Raw genomic sequence first — 17,332 nt, 5'->3', positions numbered from 1 at the left:
ATACATTTTGTCTTTTTTGTTTTAGTCTAAACCTAGTTGGGGGGAAAAGCTTCGTAATGACGACCATATATAGTCATCATTTTCGTTGACAAAATTAACACTGCATGCAACGTGGCTGAAAATAACTCCGGATTAAAAGCGACCGTTTGAACTCTTAACCTCGTTTTCCACTCGTGAGCCACTTCAGATTCAAAGGAATACGAGAACGAAACCCAAAACATGAAGCCCAGTGTCGGAGCTCAGCGTGTTCTGAAGCCCGTCACGCTACGTGGCTGCTCTCTGACCTCTGACCCCTGGCTTCCACTCGGGCTCATTAAAGGCCTGCTGGAGCAAAGCAAAATCTATTGAAGGGAAAATACAACATTAAAGCCCCAATCTGTGATTTGTTTGACCGTATCAATGTGGATTATATTCACAAGCATTCTAGAATCTGATCTGTAGATGGGGAAAATATACCTTTTGGAACTTTTTCTTAACCTATTGTGAATCAGAATATAGATTTGATTTACTCCAATGCCTACAAACCTTTTCGACCACCAGATACAGCGACTTTTAAAACTCATCTCGTCGTATCAAGAGGTAGAGAATGAACCGTCTCGTTTCTTATTGTTGTTACTGTAGGTGGGGCGGTGGGCGGTGGGGCGACCCATTTGTTTACATTTGGACCACTGACTGGACCTTTTAAATGGAATTCATTATGTCATTGCCATGATGTTGGAACGTTTCACGGAAGTAGCCCCCCCCCCCCCTACCTTAAGAAACTCCTCACCCCCAATCCTCCACCCGCACCCTCCGCTCTGGCACAGCCAGCCTCCTCCAGCAGCCCAGGACCAGGCTGCGTGAATACTTTCCCTAAGGGGTTTGTACTTTTGCGCGATCTGATTGGCCACTGATGTTTCTGGACATGTGCGCCAATCGTGTGACGGCAAGTTCTGCCACCGGTTAAGCTTGGGCACTCTTTCGAAGTTGGTTAAGGTTAGAGTTTGTCTTCGAGCAGGGCGATAGAACACCAGCCCTGATTCCAAACTCTAACCTTAACCAACTTCGAAAGAGTCGCCTAAGCTTAACCGGTGATAAACTAGACGTTAGGTCGTTTGCAGGCTGTTCGACCCGGAAATAGGCGCAGAACTTGCCGTCACACGATTGGCGCACATGTCCACATGACCAGAAAGTTAACGTCAGTGGCCAATCAGATCGTGCAAACCGAACGCGGAAGTACAAACCCCTTAGGGAAAGTATTCACGCGACCAGGCTCCGTACCGTGGGGAGACCAGCGGGCCAGGACCAGCGTCCTGAGCGTGGAGCGGAGCGGGCTCCAAGACTAACACCCTCTTGATGTTGTAACAAATGGTTGCGCCGGTCTTTTGACAGAGTGACTGAGAGGAGTTGACTTTGTGGACACAGTTCATGTCGAGGTTAACGGTTCTGCTTTGTGCTGTGGTTTCCTCCGACCCTGTGTCCTCGTGTCATATCATGTTATACACAGTATTATAGAACATTTAGTTCCAAACACGCATTTTTTATCGAAAGCCTTTGACTGCTGCAGGATACTGGAACCTTACATTGCTCAGCAACAGGGAACTAATTATTGGAAGACCTAAATAAGGCTTTATCTTTATCTTTATGTTTGAATGGATTATGTAAAAAAGAATGTTTAAAGCAATAACATGGAGGACATGCTATTTAGTGGTTTATTGGCCACCTGTGTGTTATCTATGGAATATAGCCCTGCGATACACTGGCGCCAATAACTATAATATACGACTTCCTCTGGTATGTGATTTAACCCTTTACAGATTAATGTGTTCAGTAGTCACATCATGAACTCTATTCATAAAGATTCCAGTACAATGATATAAAAAACGCTTATTGTGGACTATTAATGTCACGAGTATCATTTTTAATTATTTCCTTTTATTATGTTTTTTGGTAGATTTTTATTGCTTTTTACTACCGGGCAGTCCGGAGAGAGAGAGAGAGAGAGAGAGAGAGAGAGAGAGAGAGAGGAATAATGGGAGACAGAGCAGGGGAAGACATTCGGCAAAGGACGCCGGGTCCGGGAATCGAACCCGGGTCGGCTGTGCCACGACACAGCGCGTTACGTGGTTCGCCACTTGGGCACCCGCGAGTATCATTTTTACCCGAGAAGCCAATGTCACTAACTCGTTCAGTCATGCAGTCATTCACTCACACTTAACCACTCTGCCCCTAGTGGTGGCTCACAGGTAATCTGTTCAATTAATTTATTACCAAAACATTTAAAATTATGTGTAAAATTAATTACTAATGTAAAAAACATAAAATAGTGTCATAGCCGTTTGCAAAAAACTGGCTCATGGAGCTCCTCGCCACTGAGAGTCCGCGCTGGCAGGTGAAAATTTTTTACGCAAGGCTTCTATCCTCCCTACAACCGGCCAGTGGGGGGCATATGCGAGCAACATTCAAGACAGGGGAGGGGAGAATTGGCACAATGAAATTGGGATGGGAGAAAAATAGAAAAAGAGGAGAAAAAGTGGATTAAAAAAAAAAGAATTCACTGCTCTGACCAAAACCCCCAGAGTTTGTATAATTTGCAACAGGGCCAAATATTGTGATTAATGAGCCCACGTAGCCACTCTAATTGACCTTGCGTAATTCTCACAAGTCTGCCAAGTGCTTTTCTTTGTACCTTTATCAGCAGGATTTTCCTCACTGATGGCTTGCTCTAAAAATGTATATACTGTAAAAGGAAATAATTGTATACTCTATTCAGACTCATCAAGCTAATGCCGACATATACTGTATATATATATTTTGTATATTATGTACTGTGAACAAAGCAACCTTACCACGCTGGCAGATAATGATATTGGTTGCTAGACGTTTCACGCATGTCATGATGTATAACTTGTATCTAGACGACAACTCGTAAGAAGTGAAGTCACTTACACTCACAAGTATCTTATGTTGTGATTTATTTTGTTTGTTTCACTATTATTTACAGACATAATTTATGATATGCTGCTGTCATAAAACAAGTGTAATTCCTCCCAACTAACCAAATGATCCACAACAGTGAGATATCTTCGACTTGATCTTGAAAATATCTCGAGTACAAGATACCGTCCCTTCTTACATACAGCGTGTTATTATTTGCAGTGCCCCCCCCCCCCCCCCCCCCATAGTGGAACATGTGGTTTTAAACTCATGTCTGATGTTTTCCTTCGAGGAAGTAAATGAGAAGAAGACGGCGGCTGAGTAAAAATAGACCCCAGCCGGCGGTCAGAGTTTCCACGGCCTCTTGTTGTGTTCCGGTCCGTCCCTGATTCTCAGCAGCTCCCAGCTCTCCCAGAGGACGGGGGACATTTATTTAACCAGGAAGTCCCATTGAGATACAAGATCTCTTTTGCAAAGGAGACCTGGCCAAGATCACAGCAATAACATTTGCAATATATCACACAGCAATAAAATGTGCGGTACATCACACCAGAACATAATAAAAGTGCATGTATTTGAATATACAATACATCACATGTAAACACAAAGCAGAATAGTCTACGTGATAGTAAAAGTGTATGACAAGTAAAATACAGGGTAATACAGTAATTTTGCAGTTGGGACCCGACTACAGAAAGCAGCGACATTCTTCTTGTAGGGAGTTATGTAATACAGATTTAAATTTGCAGAGAGAGACCGGGGTGTCTAAGTGGATAATGGTCCTGTAGCCCATTTCATGCCCAAGGTGCGAAGCTTGAAAAAGCTGTTCTTCCTATAGTTCAGTGTGTATTCTTGGCTTCTTGGCAATATATCTCTCGTTTGTTATTATCCCCTCATGTGTGTGTGTGTTGGGGGGGGGGGGGTAGTTTTTTGATGCTTTGATCGTCACCAACGGCACACGTTGTGGAGTAACGTTACACACATATGTTGTGATCGAGGTGACGTCATGGTCGGATTACAGCAGGATTGATACCATATAGGCCTTACCTTCACTAGGAGGTACCCCAAAAAGAATATTCCAATTATCTGATCGCGAGTCCCAGTATTGGTGTCGATCGCGTCGCCAACATAATCTGCCACACACCATGCACCGGGAGCATTTCACGCTTCTCAATCCAATCAGGACAACCGCTCCCCTTGCCCAACAAGGAAAAATCCGACCGGAGACTTTTGATCGACACACAGGCCAAGATATAATGTTGGTGCTCGATACTGCCACCTGGGTGGATGCGGCCGGTATTGCACTTTGACATTCTCAGGATGATTCCCCATGTTACCCCCCGAGTCCGTGTGCCTGTAATGAATGGAAATATTTAATAAAAGAAATAACAATGAAAACCCGGCTATACTTGGGTCTGGCGCTGAATGGTTGGTGAGTTAACCCGACTTTACTCGGGCCTGGCGCTGATTGAGTTAAGGTTTGTGCTTTACTATGTTTTACTATGTAAGAGAGTATTAATGAACGAGGGAGGCAGAGGAGATGAGGAATGTGCTTTACTATGTAAGAGAGTATTAATGAACGAGGGAGGCAGAGGAGATGAGGAATGTGCTTTACTATGTAAGAGAGTATTACTGAACGAGGGAGGCAGAGGAGATGAGGAATGTGCTTTACTATGTAAGAGAGTATTACTGAACGAGGGAGGCAGAGGAGATGAGGAATGTATAAAAACCATAGAAATAGAATAATGTATTAATGTGTTCATTATTCTATAGCCACACATTGGCTGCTTCCCATGTAGCTTGTTGAAACTGTAGTGCGCTGATGAAGACACCGACCAACACAACAGACCTTTTCCTAATCATTTTTTTAAAAGGATTTATGGCTCTCTCTCTCTCTCTTTCTCTGTTTCTCTCTATACATCTCTTTGTTTCTTTCTCTCTCTCTGTCTCTCTTTCTTTTTCTCTCTCTTTCTCTCTTTTTTTCCTTCTCTCTCTTTTTCTCTCTCTTTCTTTCTCTCTCTTTCTCTTTCTTTCTTTCTCTCTATCTTTCCTTCTCTCCTTTCTCTCTTTCTCTCTCTTTCTTTCCTTCTTTCTTCCTTCTCTCTTTCTTTTCCTTCTCTCTTTCTTTCTCTCTCTTTCTTTCTTTCCTTCTTTCTCTCTCTCTCTCTCTCTCTCTCTCTCTCTCTCTCTCTCTCTCTCTCTCTCTCTCTCTCTCTCTCTCTCTCTTTCTTTCTTTCTCTCTCTCTCTGCCTACGTACATTCTTCCCTATCTCTCCATCGTATCCCTCCCCTCACCACAAAGAGAAAAACAAGCAAGCCCCTGCTTTTCTTTATCATAAATCGATCCATACAGTCCGTATTAGATCCCCAATTATCATATCATGGGGTATCATTGGAAAGCCACACTCATTGGCTACAACCCTGTGCAAAATGTCTCGAGATCGCCAAATGATTGGAGCGAGAGCCCCGGGAGTTGGGGGTGGTAATGTGTACTTTGGCGCGCACACCACATAACGGCATGTAACTCGAGAACCGCTGAACGGATCTTGTCACCTGAAAGGGCAATCGACAGGCAACAAATAGGGCTTTAATTCTATCTATATATTGTATTAAAAGAAATGCACACCCGAGCCGCTAGAGGTCGGCAAAGTGGCATTGCGAATCGTCCTCACGAGGGCCCACATGTGGGCCCTTGGATGTTAAAAGTTTTAATGTTTTTTCTTTTTCTTTTTTTTAGCCAATAGTAAAGACCGTACCCCTATCAAAACAGCAGTCAAAGTGTATATTTTCATTTTTACCGATGTTTTATACGATTTACCGAAAATAAGAATTTATCGTAAAACCGCAAGAACATGTCTAAATCCAGATTTAACCTTGCCATTGGAAAGAGGAGCCTTTTCCCTATCCATAGATGTATGATTTGGCCATAATAAGGTCAAGGTCAAGTTCAATGTCAAATATGAATTTATAATTAAAATCGATTATCATTTATTACTGTATCTACAAATCCTTCTGTTTAATCATCTTCCCTTTATTCATTTGCTTAGATTTTTACACATGATCTCAAGAAGGTGGTGAATGAGCTCAGTGAGCGACCTCGGTTACGGCACAATTGCATGGTGTTATTCACCGGCACAGATGCAAAAATAAATCATAATTTATATTCTCCTTTTTTTCATTACAATTTACTCAAGCCTAGTAACAGACACACTATTTCTGACACTGGAAATACATACCCCCAGGTCCATAGATGTTCCTAGATACCAAGAACATGCTAATTGACCTTGTAGAAGTGGAGCAATCTTCCATTTACTTAGGCATGTACCTTTAGGCGAAATTTCTGAAAATAGGGCTACAGCTTAACAGGTTAACATGGTTTCTTACCATGTATTGAAAATCAAGTAATAATTTGTCAACTTGCAAAAAAAAGAAATGTAACTTATTTAAGCATTACATCACGCGCAGGAGTGGTTTGTGACCAATAAACCATGCCTAGGGGTGGTCGTTAGGCCCGAGGCGCAGCCGAGGGTCGTTAGACCCCCCTAGGCATGGTTTATTGGTCACAAATCACGACTACAAGTGGTGTAAAGCTTTTATACAACTGCCAGATTCATCCAACCTTATTTCTATACAATAAACACACATTAATCGAAGATTTATTGAAAAAACCATCCGCCAGAAAAAGTAGTTCCCACAACTACAAAAAAGACAAGTTGCCTCCATGTGGAAGCAGCTTGAAGTGCATCCAACCAAACTAACACATCCAACTGTGTATTATTGGAATGATTGAGAGAAGTTGCCTCATGTGGAAGCAGCTTGAAGTGCATCCAACCAACTAACACATCCAACTGTGTATTATTGGAATGATTGATTGAAAATTGTATTACCAGATGCAGAATGGGTACAATACAGTACGGCTCAATACACACAATTGTTAAGGGAATGCAGACCTACTTTCCATAGAACTTCATTCTTAGATGCTTCTATATAAAGTAGGTAAAACAAATTAAAACGTTTTCTTTGCCCTATAGGAAAAAAACGTTTTCTTCGCCCTATTTTTTTATTTATTTCTTTTAGCCTAAACTTAACCAGTTGGAAACCAGGGGTACAGTAATAAAATTAGCAATCAACCAATCAATCAATTCAATAGACCATGCTCACTTAAAACAGCGCTGCTTCTCTCTCAGTCTGACTCCCCCGCTGTTGCAGACAGGAGTGTGTGTGTGTGTGTGTGTGTGTGTGTGTGTGTGCGTGTGTGTGTGTGTGTGTCACAGTGTGTGCGTGTGTGCGTGCGTGTGTGTGTGTATGTGTGTGTGTGTGTGTGTGTGTGTGTGTGTGTATGTGTGTGTGTGTGTTTGTGGGTACGCCAGCGTCGGACAGTGTGAGAGAGAACGCTGCAGTCAGTAGAAAGTAGGAAGGAAGAAATTTAAATCAATCAATTAATCAATCAATCAATCCGCGATTTTTCTTTTGTTCTAGATTGACTCAAGACCCATCAATTACATCATCCAACATTGTTTAAAGGACTAACACATTCCCCTTGACAGAATCGCTTCATATTTAGTCGTTATGGTGCTTTCAACATAACCATTTGTTGTCCGCGATCTTGTTTTCTCCCGGAGTGAGCCGGGGAGTGATATGTGATTCGGTTGTGGGCGGGTCCTGAGCCCAGGACCGTGGATTGTTGCCAATAAAGACGTGTAAATGGCCAATCAGAATCGAGAAATTTGCATGCCGTTGTATAATTTACGATAATGTGATCTTTTCAAATCTATAAACAGATGAAATTACCTTAAAACAATGTTCCCTTTTCAAGTTTCCTCATAATTTTTATAGCCTTAAATTCATATCTCTTGACACCGTCAAAATGATCTGCAGACTGCAGTGCAGTGAGAGACGATTATCAAATGTATCTTGAATTAAGATCTGAAGAAAAGATGAAAATCCATTCCTTTCGTTGACAGAAGGAGATACAACAGCTGGTGTCTGTGCTTAAGTCAGCGCTGCATCATCATCGACAGGGATCAACTCATTACTGGTCCAATCAGAGTCCTGTTGCTGTGAGCTCCACAGAGCAGGTCACACCCGTCTCTCACACGGATCACGTTTCACTCTGCTCATCTCACGCCACTGTTCATCTGTCTCAGTGTGATCAATGTTAAAGCAAGATAATAGCTTTTAAAGCACGCTTTAATACCTACGCAACATCGGCTAATACCATTACCAAGCTCCACAATGGCGGAACGAACTTCCCACTACAGTCAGGACAGCCGAAACATGGCCAATTTTTCGCAGTCGACTAAAAACACACTTCTTCAATCAATATCTGAAATGAAAGAAGTAAAAAAATATATATAATAATAATAACAAGTTATAATAAGTTATAATAATAACCTTCTTACGGTCTTCTACTATCATGCACTCTTCCACTAAATAATCGTCCTTGTCTATATTACTACCTACTATACTAATATGTCTCTCCCACGATGCACTCAACACTGCAGCACCCACGTTTCAACACTGTTCGATGAACATTGTTACTCAGCTGATAGAGTTGTACCCTTCCTGATGACTTGGCGTACAGAACTTGTAAGTCGCTTTGGATAAAAGCGTTCAGCTAAATGACTAAATGTAATGTGTGACATCATGGCAGGAATCCAGGCACAGACCTACGATAGGATGATAGGTCTGTTTGACGTAGAAATACAACTGTAAATCATACCTCAGTCCTTTTTATCCATATGTCTATATTGTTTAGTAAAAGTAATCGATTGGATCAATAGGGTAACAAAAACTGATACTTATTAAAGGCCCAATCAGTGATCCAAATGTAACCAAATGGATAGCCCCACATCTAAAGGTAAAAAGTAAGCATGGAGACAGGTTTCTATTCCCTAGTTCAGTGGTTCCCAACCTTTTTCCCCCCAGGGACCCCCAAACATCTCTGATAAAATTCGCGGACCCCCTCCTAATAAGATACCATAAAATACTTTTTTTTTTTCATTTTAATAACAAACTGCTTATACACAGGCATATGCATCACAATTAGACCCACTATGCTTCTTTGACTTGTGCCTTCAATCAACAAATCTCATCTTGCACCATATGCATTTCAAAATGTTTGGCCAATATTCAAATGCTGTATTCATCCTCTCAAATCAGGCCCTAATGGTGAACGGTTTGCATTTATGGAACAAATCAATGCAACAAATTAAACTAAATATGAGACAGGAAATTACAATCAGTAGCAGAGAGAATCTGTCCTAGCTGGGTTTAATACCTTTTTTTTTTGTCATTTTAATAACAAACTGCTTATACACAGGCATATGCATCACAATTAGACCCACTATGCTTCTTTAACTTGTGCCTTCAATCAACAAATCTCATCTTGCACCATATGCATTTCAAAATGTTTGGCCAATATTCAAATCCTGTATTCATCCTCTCAAATCAGTCCCTAATGGTGAACGGTTTGCATTTATGGAACAAATCAATGCAACAAATTAAACTAAATATGAGACAGGAAATTCCAATCAGTAGCAGAGAGCATCTGTCCTAGCTGGGTTTAATACCTTTTTTTTGTCATTTTAATAACAAACTGCTTATACACAGGCATATGCATCATAATTAGACCCACTATGCTTCTTTGACTTGTGCCTTCAATCAACAAATCTAATCTTGCACCATATGTATTTCAAAATTTTGGCCAATATTCAAATCCTGTATTCATCCTCTCAAATCAGGCCCTAATGGTGAACGGTTTGCATTTATGTTGAATGAAGTAAGAATCCACTGCAGTAAAAATATCCTCACCTCGAGTGGTGGTAGTAAGGTTGACTGACATGAGAATGTCCTGCTTCAGATCCTCATTTTCGATATATTGCACATAAACGATGAGCACAGCCTCGTCTGCGACAGTTGTAGTTTCATCAAGTTGTATGGCAAATGGACCCTTTCTAAGCTTTTCTGACAGCTGCTGCTCGCAATCACTTGACATCTTATCAATTCGGTCTTTCACTACATTGTTCGAGAGTGGTACTGATTTTAGTTTATCCGCCACCTGTGGGCCGCACAGTTTCTAAACCATTTTGATGCAGGCTGGTTTGATGAGCTGCTCGCCAATATTGTGCGGTTTCTTTGCTTTTGCAATTAAAAGCGAACACTCAAAGGAGGCTTCGGTAGCCTTCTGTAAATCACTGCCACCCCTGCTCCACGCTACTCTAACATCAACAGGCTTGTTCGCCTTGAGAGACTGTTCTTTCCTCCGAAAAAAGTCCGGATCCTTCCCAACGGTTTCTGGGTGCTTAGACGCCTGATGTCTCTTCAGCTTGCTGGGCTTCAGGCTCGAGTTTGCCAACTTTTCTCCACAAATCACACACTCAGGTCGTTTGTCTGGTCCCTCAGTGAAGCCCATGGTGATGTAATTTTCGCGATTGCTGTAGGTCCTAACCTTTTTTGCAGATGAGCTGCCGTCATCTCCTTTTCGTTTGTCACACATTTTCGCCTCTGGCGGCTGACTGCAGACGAGCCGAGAAAGTTAACTAGCGTGCTAGGCTAGCTACAGAAAGTGATACAGTCAACTGATTCGCGTTTTAGCGGCTACCCGGTAGCCTACTGTTAACGTTCAAAAATCATGTCTAGATGTTTATTTATTTATCTTTATTTTTTATTGTAGTGGAGAGACTATTCATGCTTCTGATGATACAAATATGCTAATTAAATATTTCTCTCTAAAAAAAATAAAAATAAAAATACCTCAAATCATCTGTGGTCTGGCGGACCCCCTGCGCCCCCTGGCGGACCCCCAGGGGGTCCGCGGACCCCAGGTTGGGAATCACTGCCCTAGTTGATTGACTGAGTGAACGGTAGGACTAACACACTAGACTAACTAGGACTAACACTAGACTAACTAGGACTAACACACTAGACTAACTAGGACTAACACTAGACTAACTAGGACTAACACTAGACTAACTAGGACTAACGCTAACGGGTGAGTAACATGAGTTTTTTAATTGACGGACGAGAGAAGCAACAGCTGTGATTGGAGGATCAAGAAAAGAGGGCGGGTTTGAGATACAGTAGGTCCATTCATTGTATTTTCATTGTATTTATTTATTTGTGTATTTTATTATTATTATATTTTTTTTATTTATGTTTTACATTCTGTATATACAGATAGATACATATCAGTATCTGTGATGGAACGGGTGTTATGGGGTGTATCCCTAATCCCTATTAGCTCTTCATTTGATCAAGCTTCTAAACCCGTCGGACATCTGATCCGGAGTCAGTTGTTTCCTTACTTCCTGTTTCCCCTCCAGTCCTCATCGTCTTGGCGGCCTTCCAGGCAGCAGTGCAGTCTCGTCTTCTCGTGGCTGTCATCATTATTCATGTAGCTTCTCCTCACGGCTGTCATCATTATTCATGTAGCTTCTTCTCACGGCTGTCATCATTATTCATGTAGCTTCTTCTCACGGCTGTCATCATTATTCATGTAGCTTCTTCTCGTGGCTGTCATCATTATTCATGTAGCTTCTCCTCATGTCTGTCATCATTATTCATGTAGCTTCTCCTCACGGCTGTCATCATTATTCATGTAGCTTCTCCTCATGTCTGTCATCATTATTCATGTAGCTTCTCCTCATGGCTGTCATCATTATTCATGTAGCTTCTCCTCACGGCTGTCATCATTATTCATGTAGCTTCTCCTCACGGCTGTCATCATTATTCATGTAGCTTCTTCTCATGGCTGTCATCATTATTCATGTAGCTTCTTCTCACGGCTGTATTCACGTGTAGCTCGTCAGAATCTACATTCCTCATGAGGTGTTCTGTGAGAAGCTGATGCATGTTGTTATGCATTGCAGACCGTACCGAATGTTTTGATAATGGCCAAGGCATGATGTATTTGTTTTTCGGCAAACCTAACAAATACTGTTATTTTTAGGTTTATTTGAGACGGGATGTTATTTAATATACATTGAAAAGCCAAGATGCCACAACCGAGTTATTTTGTATTTATTCAGTTTATTTTTAGGGACGATGCAAAAGAAGACATTGTAGAGGCGGCTGGGTGGCGTAGCGGAGATTGCGCTCGTCGTCACCAATGCAAGAGACTCCGGTATCGAATCCCAGTCTCAGCGTTGCCTTCGACTTGGGCCGGCCGTCGTACCGGCTCATTTGGCAGAGTCAGCGGGTGGAAGTCGGTGGGTGGGGATTGGACGTTGTGGACAGCGACTCCTACAGGTCGGTTGGGTGACGCCTGCACAGCAGAGACAGGAAGTATCGGGGGCAGCATGAGCCTCTCACGCGTTACTCCTCGCTGTCCGCGCTGGCAGGTGAAAAGATGCGACAGGCTGCCTCCTCGTGTACCGGAGGGGACGCGTGATGCAAGGCTTCTATCCTCCCTACAGCCGACCAGTGGGGGGCATAGTCTAGCAACGTTCAAGACAGGGGAGGGGAGAATTGGCAATACGAAATTGGGATGGGAGAAAAATTTTAAATGAGGAGAAAAAAGTGGGGAAAGAAAAAAACATTGTAGCAAGTTACAATAACCAGATACAGATGCATTGCATGTAGGATATTTCTAGCCGAGGCTGATTTGCAGCCCCTGTCCCTGGTTAGGCGTTTCCACTTAAAAGTGGTCATTATTACATATCATCATTACCAAAAGTACATTAGTTAAAAATGTCAGCACATGATTAATAGTGATACTCTTTATCATAATCATACAATAGTTACATCACATTACACTCATTGTAGATGTGTGTGTGTGCCCTGCTTCATGGCAATATACTGTATGTGTATGTGTGTGTGTGTTTCCGTGTCCGTGTGCATGTGCATGCATGTACTGTAGTCTTATGTAGTGATATGTATGTATGTTTGTCCATGTGTGTGTGTGTTCCTCTATCAGTGTGTACATGTCCATGTGTGTGTGTGTTCCTCTATCAGTGTGTACATGTCCATGTGTGTGTGTGTTCCTCTATCTGTGTGTACATGTCCATGTGTGTGTGTTCCTCTATCTGTGTGTACATGTCCATGTGTGTGTGTTCCTCTATCTGTGTGTACATGTCCATGTGTGTGTGTTCCTCTATCTGTGTGTACATGTCCATGTGTGTGTGTTCCTCTATCAGTGTGTACATGTCCATGTGTGTGTGTTCCTCTATCAGTGTGTACATGTCCATGTGTGTGTGTTCCTCTATCAGTGTGTACATGTCCATGTGTGTGTTCCTCTATCAGTGTGTACATGTCCATGTGTGTGTGTGTTCCTCTATCTGTGTGTACATGTCCATGTGTGTGTGTTCCTCTATCAGTGTGTACATGTCCATGTCTGTGTGTTCCTCTATCAGTGTGTACATGTCCATGTGTGTGTGTTCCTTTATCTGTGTGTACATGTCCGTGTGTGTGTGTTCCTCTATCTGTGTGTACATGTCCATGTGTGTGTGTTCCTCTATCTGTGTGTACATGTCCATGTGTGTGTGTTCCTCTATCTGTGTGTACATGTCCATGTGTGTGTGTTCCTCTATCAGTGTGTACATGTCCATGTGTGTGTGTTCCTCTATCAGTGTGTACATGTCCATGTGTGTGTGTTCCTCTATCAGTGTGTACATGTCCATGTGTGTGTGTGTTCCTCTATCTGTGTGTACTTGTCCATGTGTGTGTGTTCCTCTATCAGTGTGTACATGTCCATGTCTGTGTGTGTCCCTCTATCAGTGTGTATCTGTGTGTGTGTGAGTGCATGATCAATGGTCGCAGGTTTGGTTTTGTTTCAGCCAGTGATTCACCTTTTCATTCAATGTTTTCAGATCATATGTAACTACAGGTAATAACCTTAACCATTCCACTGCCGCACTACCAAACTGTTAACCCTTTCACTGCGACAACACACAAAATGTTAACCCGTTCACTGCCACACGACAGAAGGTTAACCATTTACTATCACACTACCGATAGTAAAGGGTTAACCTTCTGTCGCGTGGCAGTGAAAGGGTTTTAAAGGTGCTGTAAGTGATATTTTTTGTTTGTTAAAATAAGTGGTCTACATTTTAAAATAATAGCGCTACATTCCAACAGCCACCACTGATATAGAGTGTCTGGTCAGTAACATGGGTCTCCCAGTCCCTCCACTCTGCAGTAAACAGCCATCACTGATATAGAGTGTCTGGTCAGTAACATGGGTCTCCCAGTCCCTCCACTCTGCAGTAAACAGTCATCACTGATACAGAGTGTCTGGTCAGTAACATGGGTCTCCCAGTCCCTCCACTCTGCAGTAAACAGTCATCACTGATACAGAGTGTCTGGTCAGAAACATGGGTCTCCCAGTCCCTCCACTCTGCAGTAAACAGTCATCACTGATATAGAGTGTCTGGTCAGTAACATGGGTCTCTCAGTCCCTCCACTCTGCAGTAAACAGTCATCACTGATATATAGTGTCTGGTCAGTAACATGGGTCTCCCAGTCCCTCCACTCTGCAGTAAACAGTCATCACTGATATAGAGTGTCTGGTCAGTAACATGGGTCTCTCAGTCCCTCCACTCTGCAGTAAACAGCCATCACTGATATAGTGTCTGGTCAGTAACATGGGTCTCCCAGTCCCTCCACTCTGCAGTAAACAGTCATCACTGATACAGAGTGTCTGGTCAGTAACATGGGTCTCTCAGTCTCTCCACTCTGCAGTAAACAGACATCACTGATATAGAGTGTCTGGTCAGTAACATGGGTCTCCCAGTCCCTCCTGCTCTGCAGTAAACAGTCATCACTGATATAGAGTGTCTGGTCAGTAACATGGGTCTCCCAGTCCCTCCACTCTGCAGTAAACAGCCATCACTGATATAGAGTGTCTGGTCAGTAACATGGGTCTCCCAGTCCCTCCACTCTGCAGTAAACAGCCATCACTGATATAGTGTCTGGTCAGTAACATGGGTCTCCCAGTCCCTCCACTCTGCAGTAAACAGTCATCACTGATATAGAGTGTCTGGTCAGTAACATGGGTCTCTCAGTCCCTCCACTCTGCAGTAAACAGCCATCACTGATATAGTGTCTGGTCAGTAACATGGGTCTCCCAGTCCCTCCACTCTGCAGTAAACAGTCATCACTGATACAGAGTGTCTGGTCAGTAACATGGGTCTCTCAGTCTCTCCACTCTGCAGTAAACAGCCATCACTGATACAGAGTGTCTGGTCAGTAGTCCCTCCACTCTGCAGTAAACAGCCATCACTGATACAGAGTGTCTGGTCAGTAACATGGGTCTCCCAGTCCCTCCACTCTGCAGTAAACAGCCATCACTGATACAGAGTGTCTGGTCAGTAACATGGGTCTCTCAGTCCCTCCACTCTGCAGTAAACAGTCATCACTGATACAGAGTGTCTGGTCAGTAACATGGGTCTCTCAGTCCCTCCACTCTGCAGTAAACAGCCATCACTGATATAGAGTGTCTGGTCAGTAACATGGGTCTCTCAGTCCCTCCACTCTGCAGTAAACAGTCATCACTGATACAGAGTGTCTGGTCAGTAACATGGGTCTCTCAGTCCCTCCACTCTGCAGTAAACAGTCATCACTGATATAGTGTCTGGTCAGTAACATGGGTCTCCCAGTCCCTCCACTCTGCAGTAAACAGACATCACTGATATAGAGTGTCTGGTCAGTAACATGGGTCTCTCAGTCCCTCCACTCTGCAGTAAACAGTCATCACTGATATAGAGTGTCTGGTCAGTAACATGGGTCTCTCAGTCCCTCCACTCTGCAGTAAACAGACATGATTGATTGATTGAAAACTTTATTAACAGATTGCAGAATGGGTACAATACAGTACAGCTCAATACACACAATTGTTAAGGGGATGCAGACCAGAGAAAGACTTTCGTCTTGTTTACATCAGGGTCCCCCATTTTCAATTCATCAGGACATATATGACATACATGACATACAGATAGTCAGTACTGCTACATCTATACATTTATGACATACCAGATTTGCAAATACAGTACTGTTTGTGATACAGAAGGAGTCAAGAAAAGGGGGTATATACATTTGACGTAGAAACTGTACATTGGAGGAGGTTGGGTGGGGGGGGTTGGGTACGTTGGGATATTGACAACCATTCTGGGTAATTTACATTGGAGGTGGTTGGGGGGGGGGGGGGGGGCACACTGTATAAACAAGCAAAACTGTACATTGAGGGGGGGGGGGGGAGACACTGTACAAACAAACAAAATTGTACATTGGACTATTGACAAGACCATACTAGGTAAATGACTGTACATTGGAGGGGGTTGGGTTAGGATATTTACAGGGGCCAGTGTTGAATTGCAGTCTCCCGTAGGTGTCCCTTGAGAGAGGTTTTGAAAGTGGGTAGTGATCCACATTCCTTTACAGCTTTGGGTATCACTGATATAGAGTGTCTGGTCAGTAACATGGGTCTCTCAGTCCCTCCACTCTGCAGTAAACAGCCATCACTGATATAGAGTGTCTGGTCAGTAACATGGGTCTCTCAGTCCCTCCACTCTGCAGTAAACAGTCATCACTGATATAGAGTGTCTGGTCAATAACATGGGTCTCCCAGTCCCTCCACTCTGTAGTAAACAGTCATGGTCCACTCTGCTCACCTACAGTATGGTACGTCTGGACTATGACCGAGCCTTTATGGTGCCGTTGTGTTTGGTTTCAGATCCTGAACTACCTGATGTCCTGTGATCACCTGTGTGGGCGGGGCTACGACCAGGCTCAGGTCGAGGAAGCCCTGGAGATGTTCCAGAACTGTGAGACTAAGGTAAGGGAACTAAACTAAGGTGCTAGCTTGGCTCAGGGTTAGTTGAAAGTCTCTCTTGTCTTCCTGTGTTCCTGTTTAAAGTCTGCTGTGTTCCTGTGTTCCTGCTGCAGGCTGAGGAGTTCCTTCACCTCCTGGCCCAGTTTATTGAGATGGGTTTCCAGCAGAACACCATTAAAGAAGTCCTGCTTGTCCACGAGAATCACAGAGAGAGAGCCCTGGAGGAACTCATGGCACGTGTCGCATGACACATGCACACTCACACACACACACACGCACACACACACACACACACGTTGCATGACACACGCACACACACACGCACACACGCATGTTGCATGACACATGCACACACACACATGCACACACGCACGTTGCATGACACAATCACATGCACACACACACATGCACGTTGCATGACACACGCACACACACATGCACGTTGCATGACACACGCACACACGCACGTTGCATGACACACGCACGTTGCATGACACATGCACACACGCACTTTATTTGCAACCTATCTCAAAGGAGGTTATATCATCATGCATATCAGTCCATTTACCTTTTAGCACGAAACAGACTACATAATACTCACAGTAGCCTACAGACAGTCACAGTACAGGGAGGTGTAGTCTGACGTCA

At 43.2% G+C, this 17,332-nt stretch overlaps 1 protein-coding gene across 1 annotated transcript in view; it reads left to right on the top strand.

Moving 5' to 3' along the window:
• Positions 1 to 16,932, top strand: part of ubap1lb (ubiquitin associated protein 1-like b) — a gene marked incomplete at both ends in the record, with an annotated part of 41,717 nt that extends 24,785 nt beyond the window's left edge. The window contains 2 exons of the mRNA XM_084308166.1: positions 16,586 to 16,687; positions 16,798 to 16,932. Of these exons, the coding sequence (XP_084164292.1) occupies positions 16,586 to 16,687; positions 16,798 to 16,932 (237 nt within the window). The remainder of the gene's footprint in view (positions 1 to 16,585; positions 16,688 to 16,797) is intronic.
• Positions 16,933 to 17,332: the final 400 nt, after the last annotated feature.

Source organism: Notolepis coatsorum (genome assembly GCF_963971535.1).
Source record: "Notolepis coatsorum genome assembly, chromosome: 2".
Taxonomy (NCBI): Eukaryota; Metazoa; Chordata; class Actinopteri; order Aulopiformes; family Paralepididae; genus Notolepis; species Notolepis coatsorum.
This window is presented reverse-complemented; position numbering and strand designations above follow the sequence as displayed.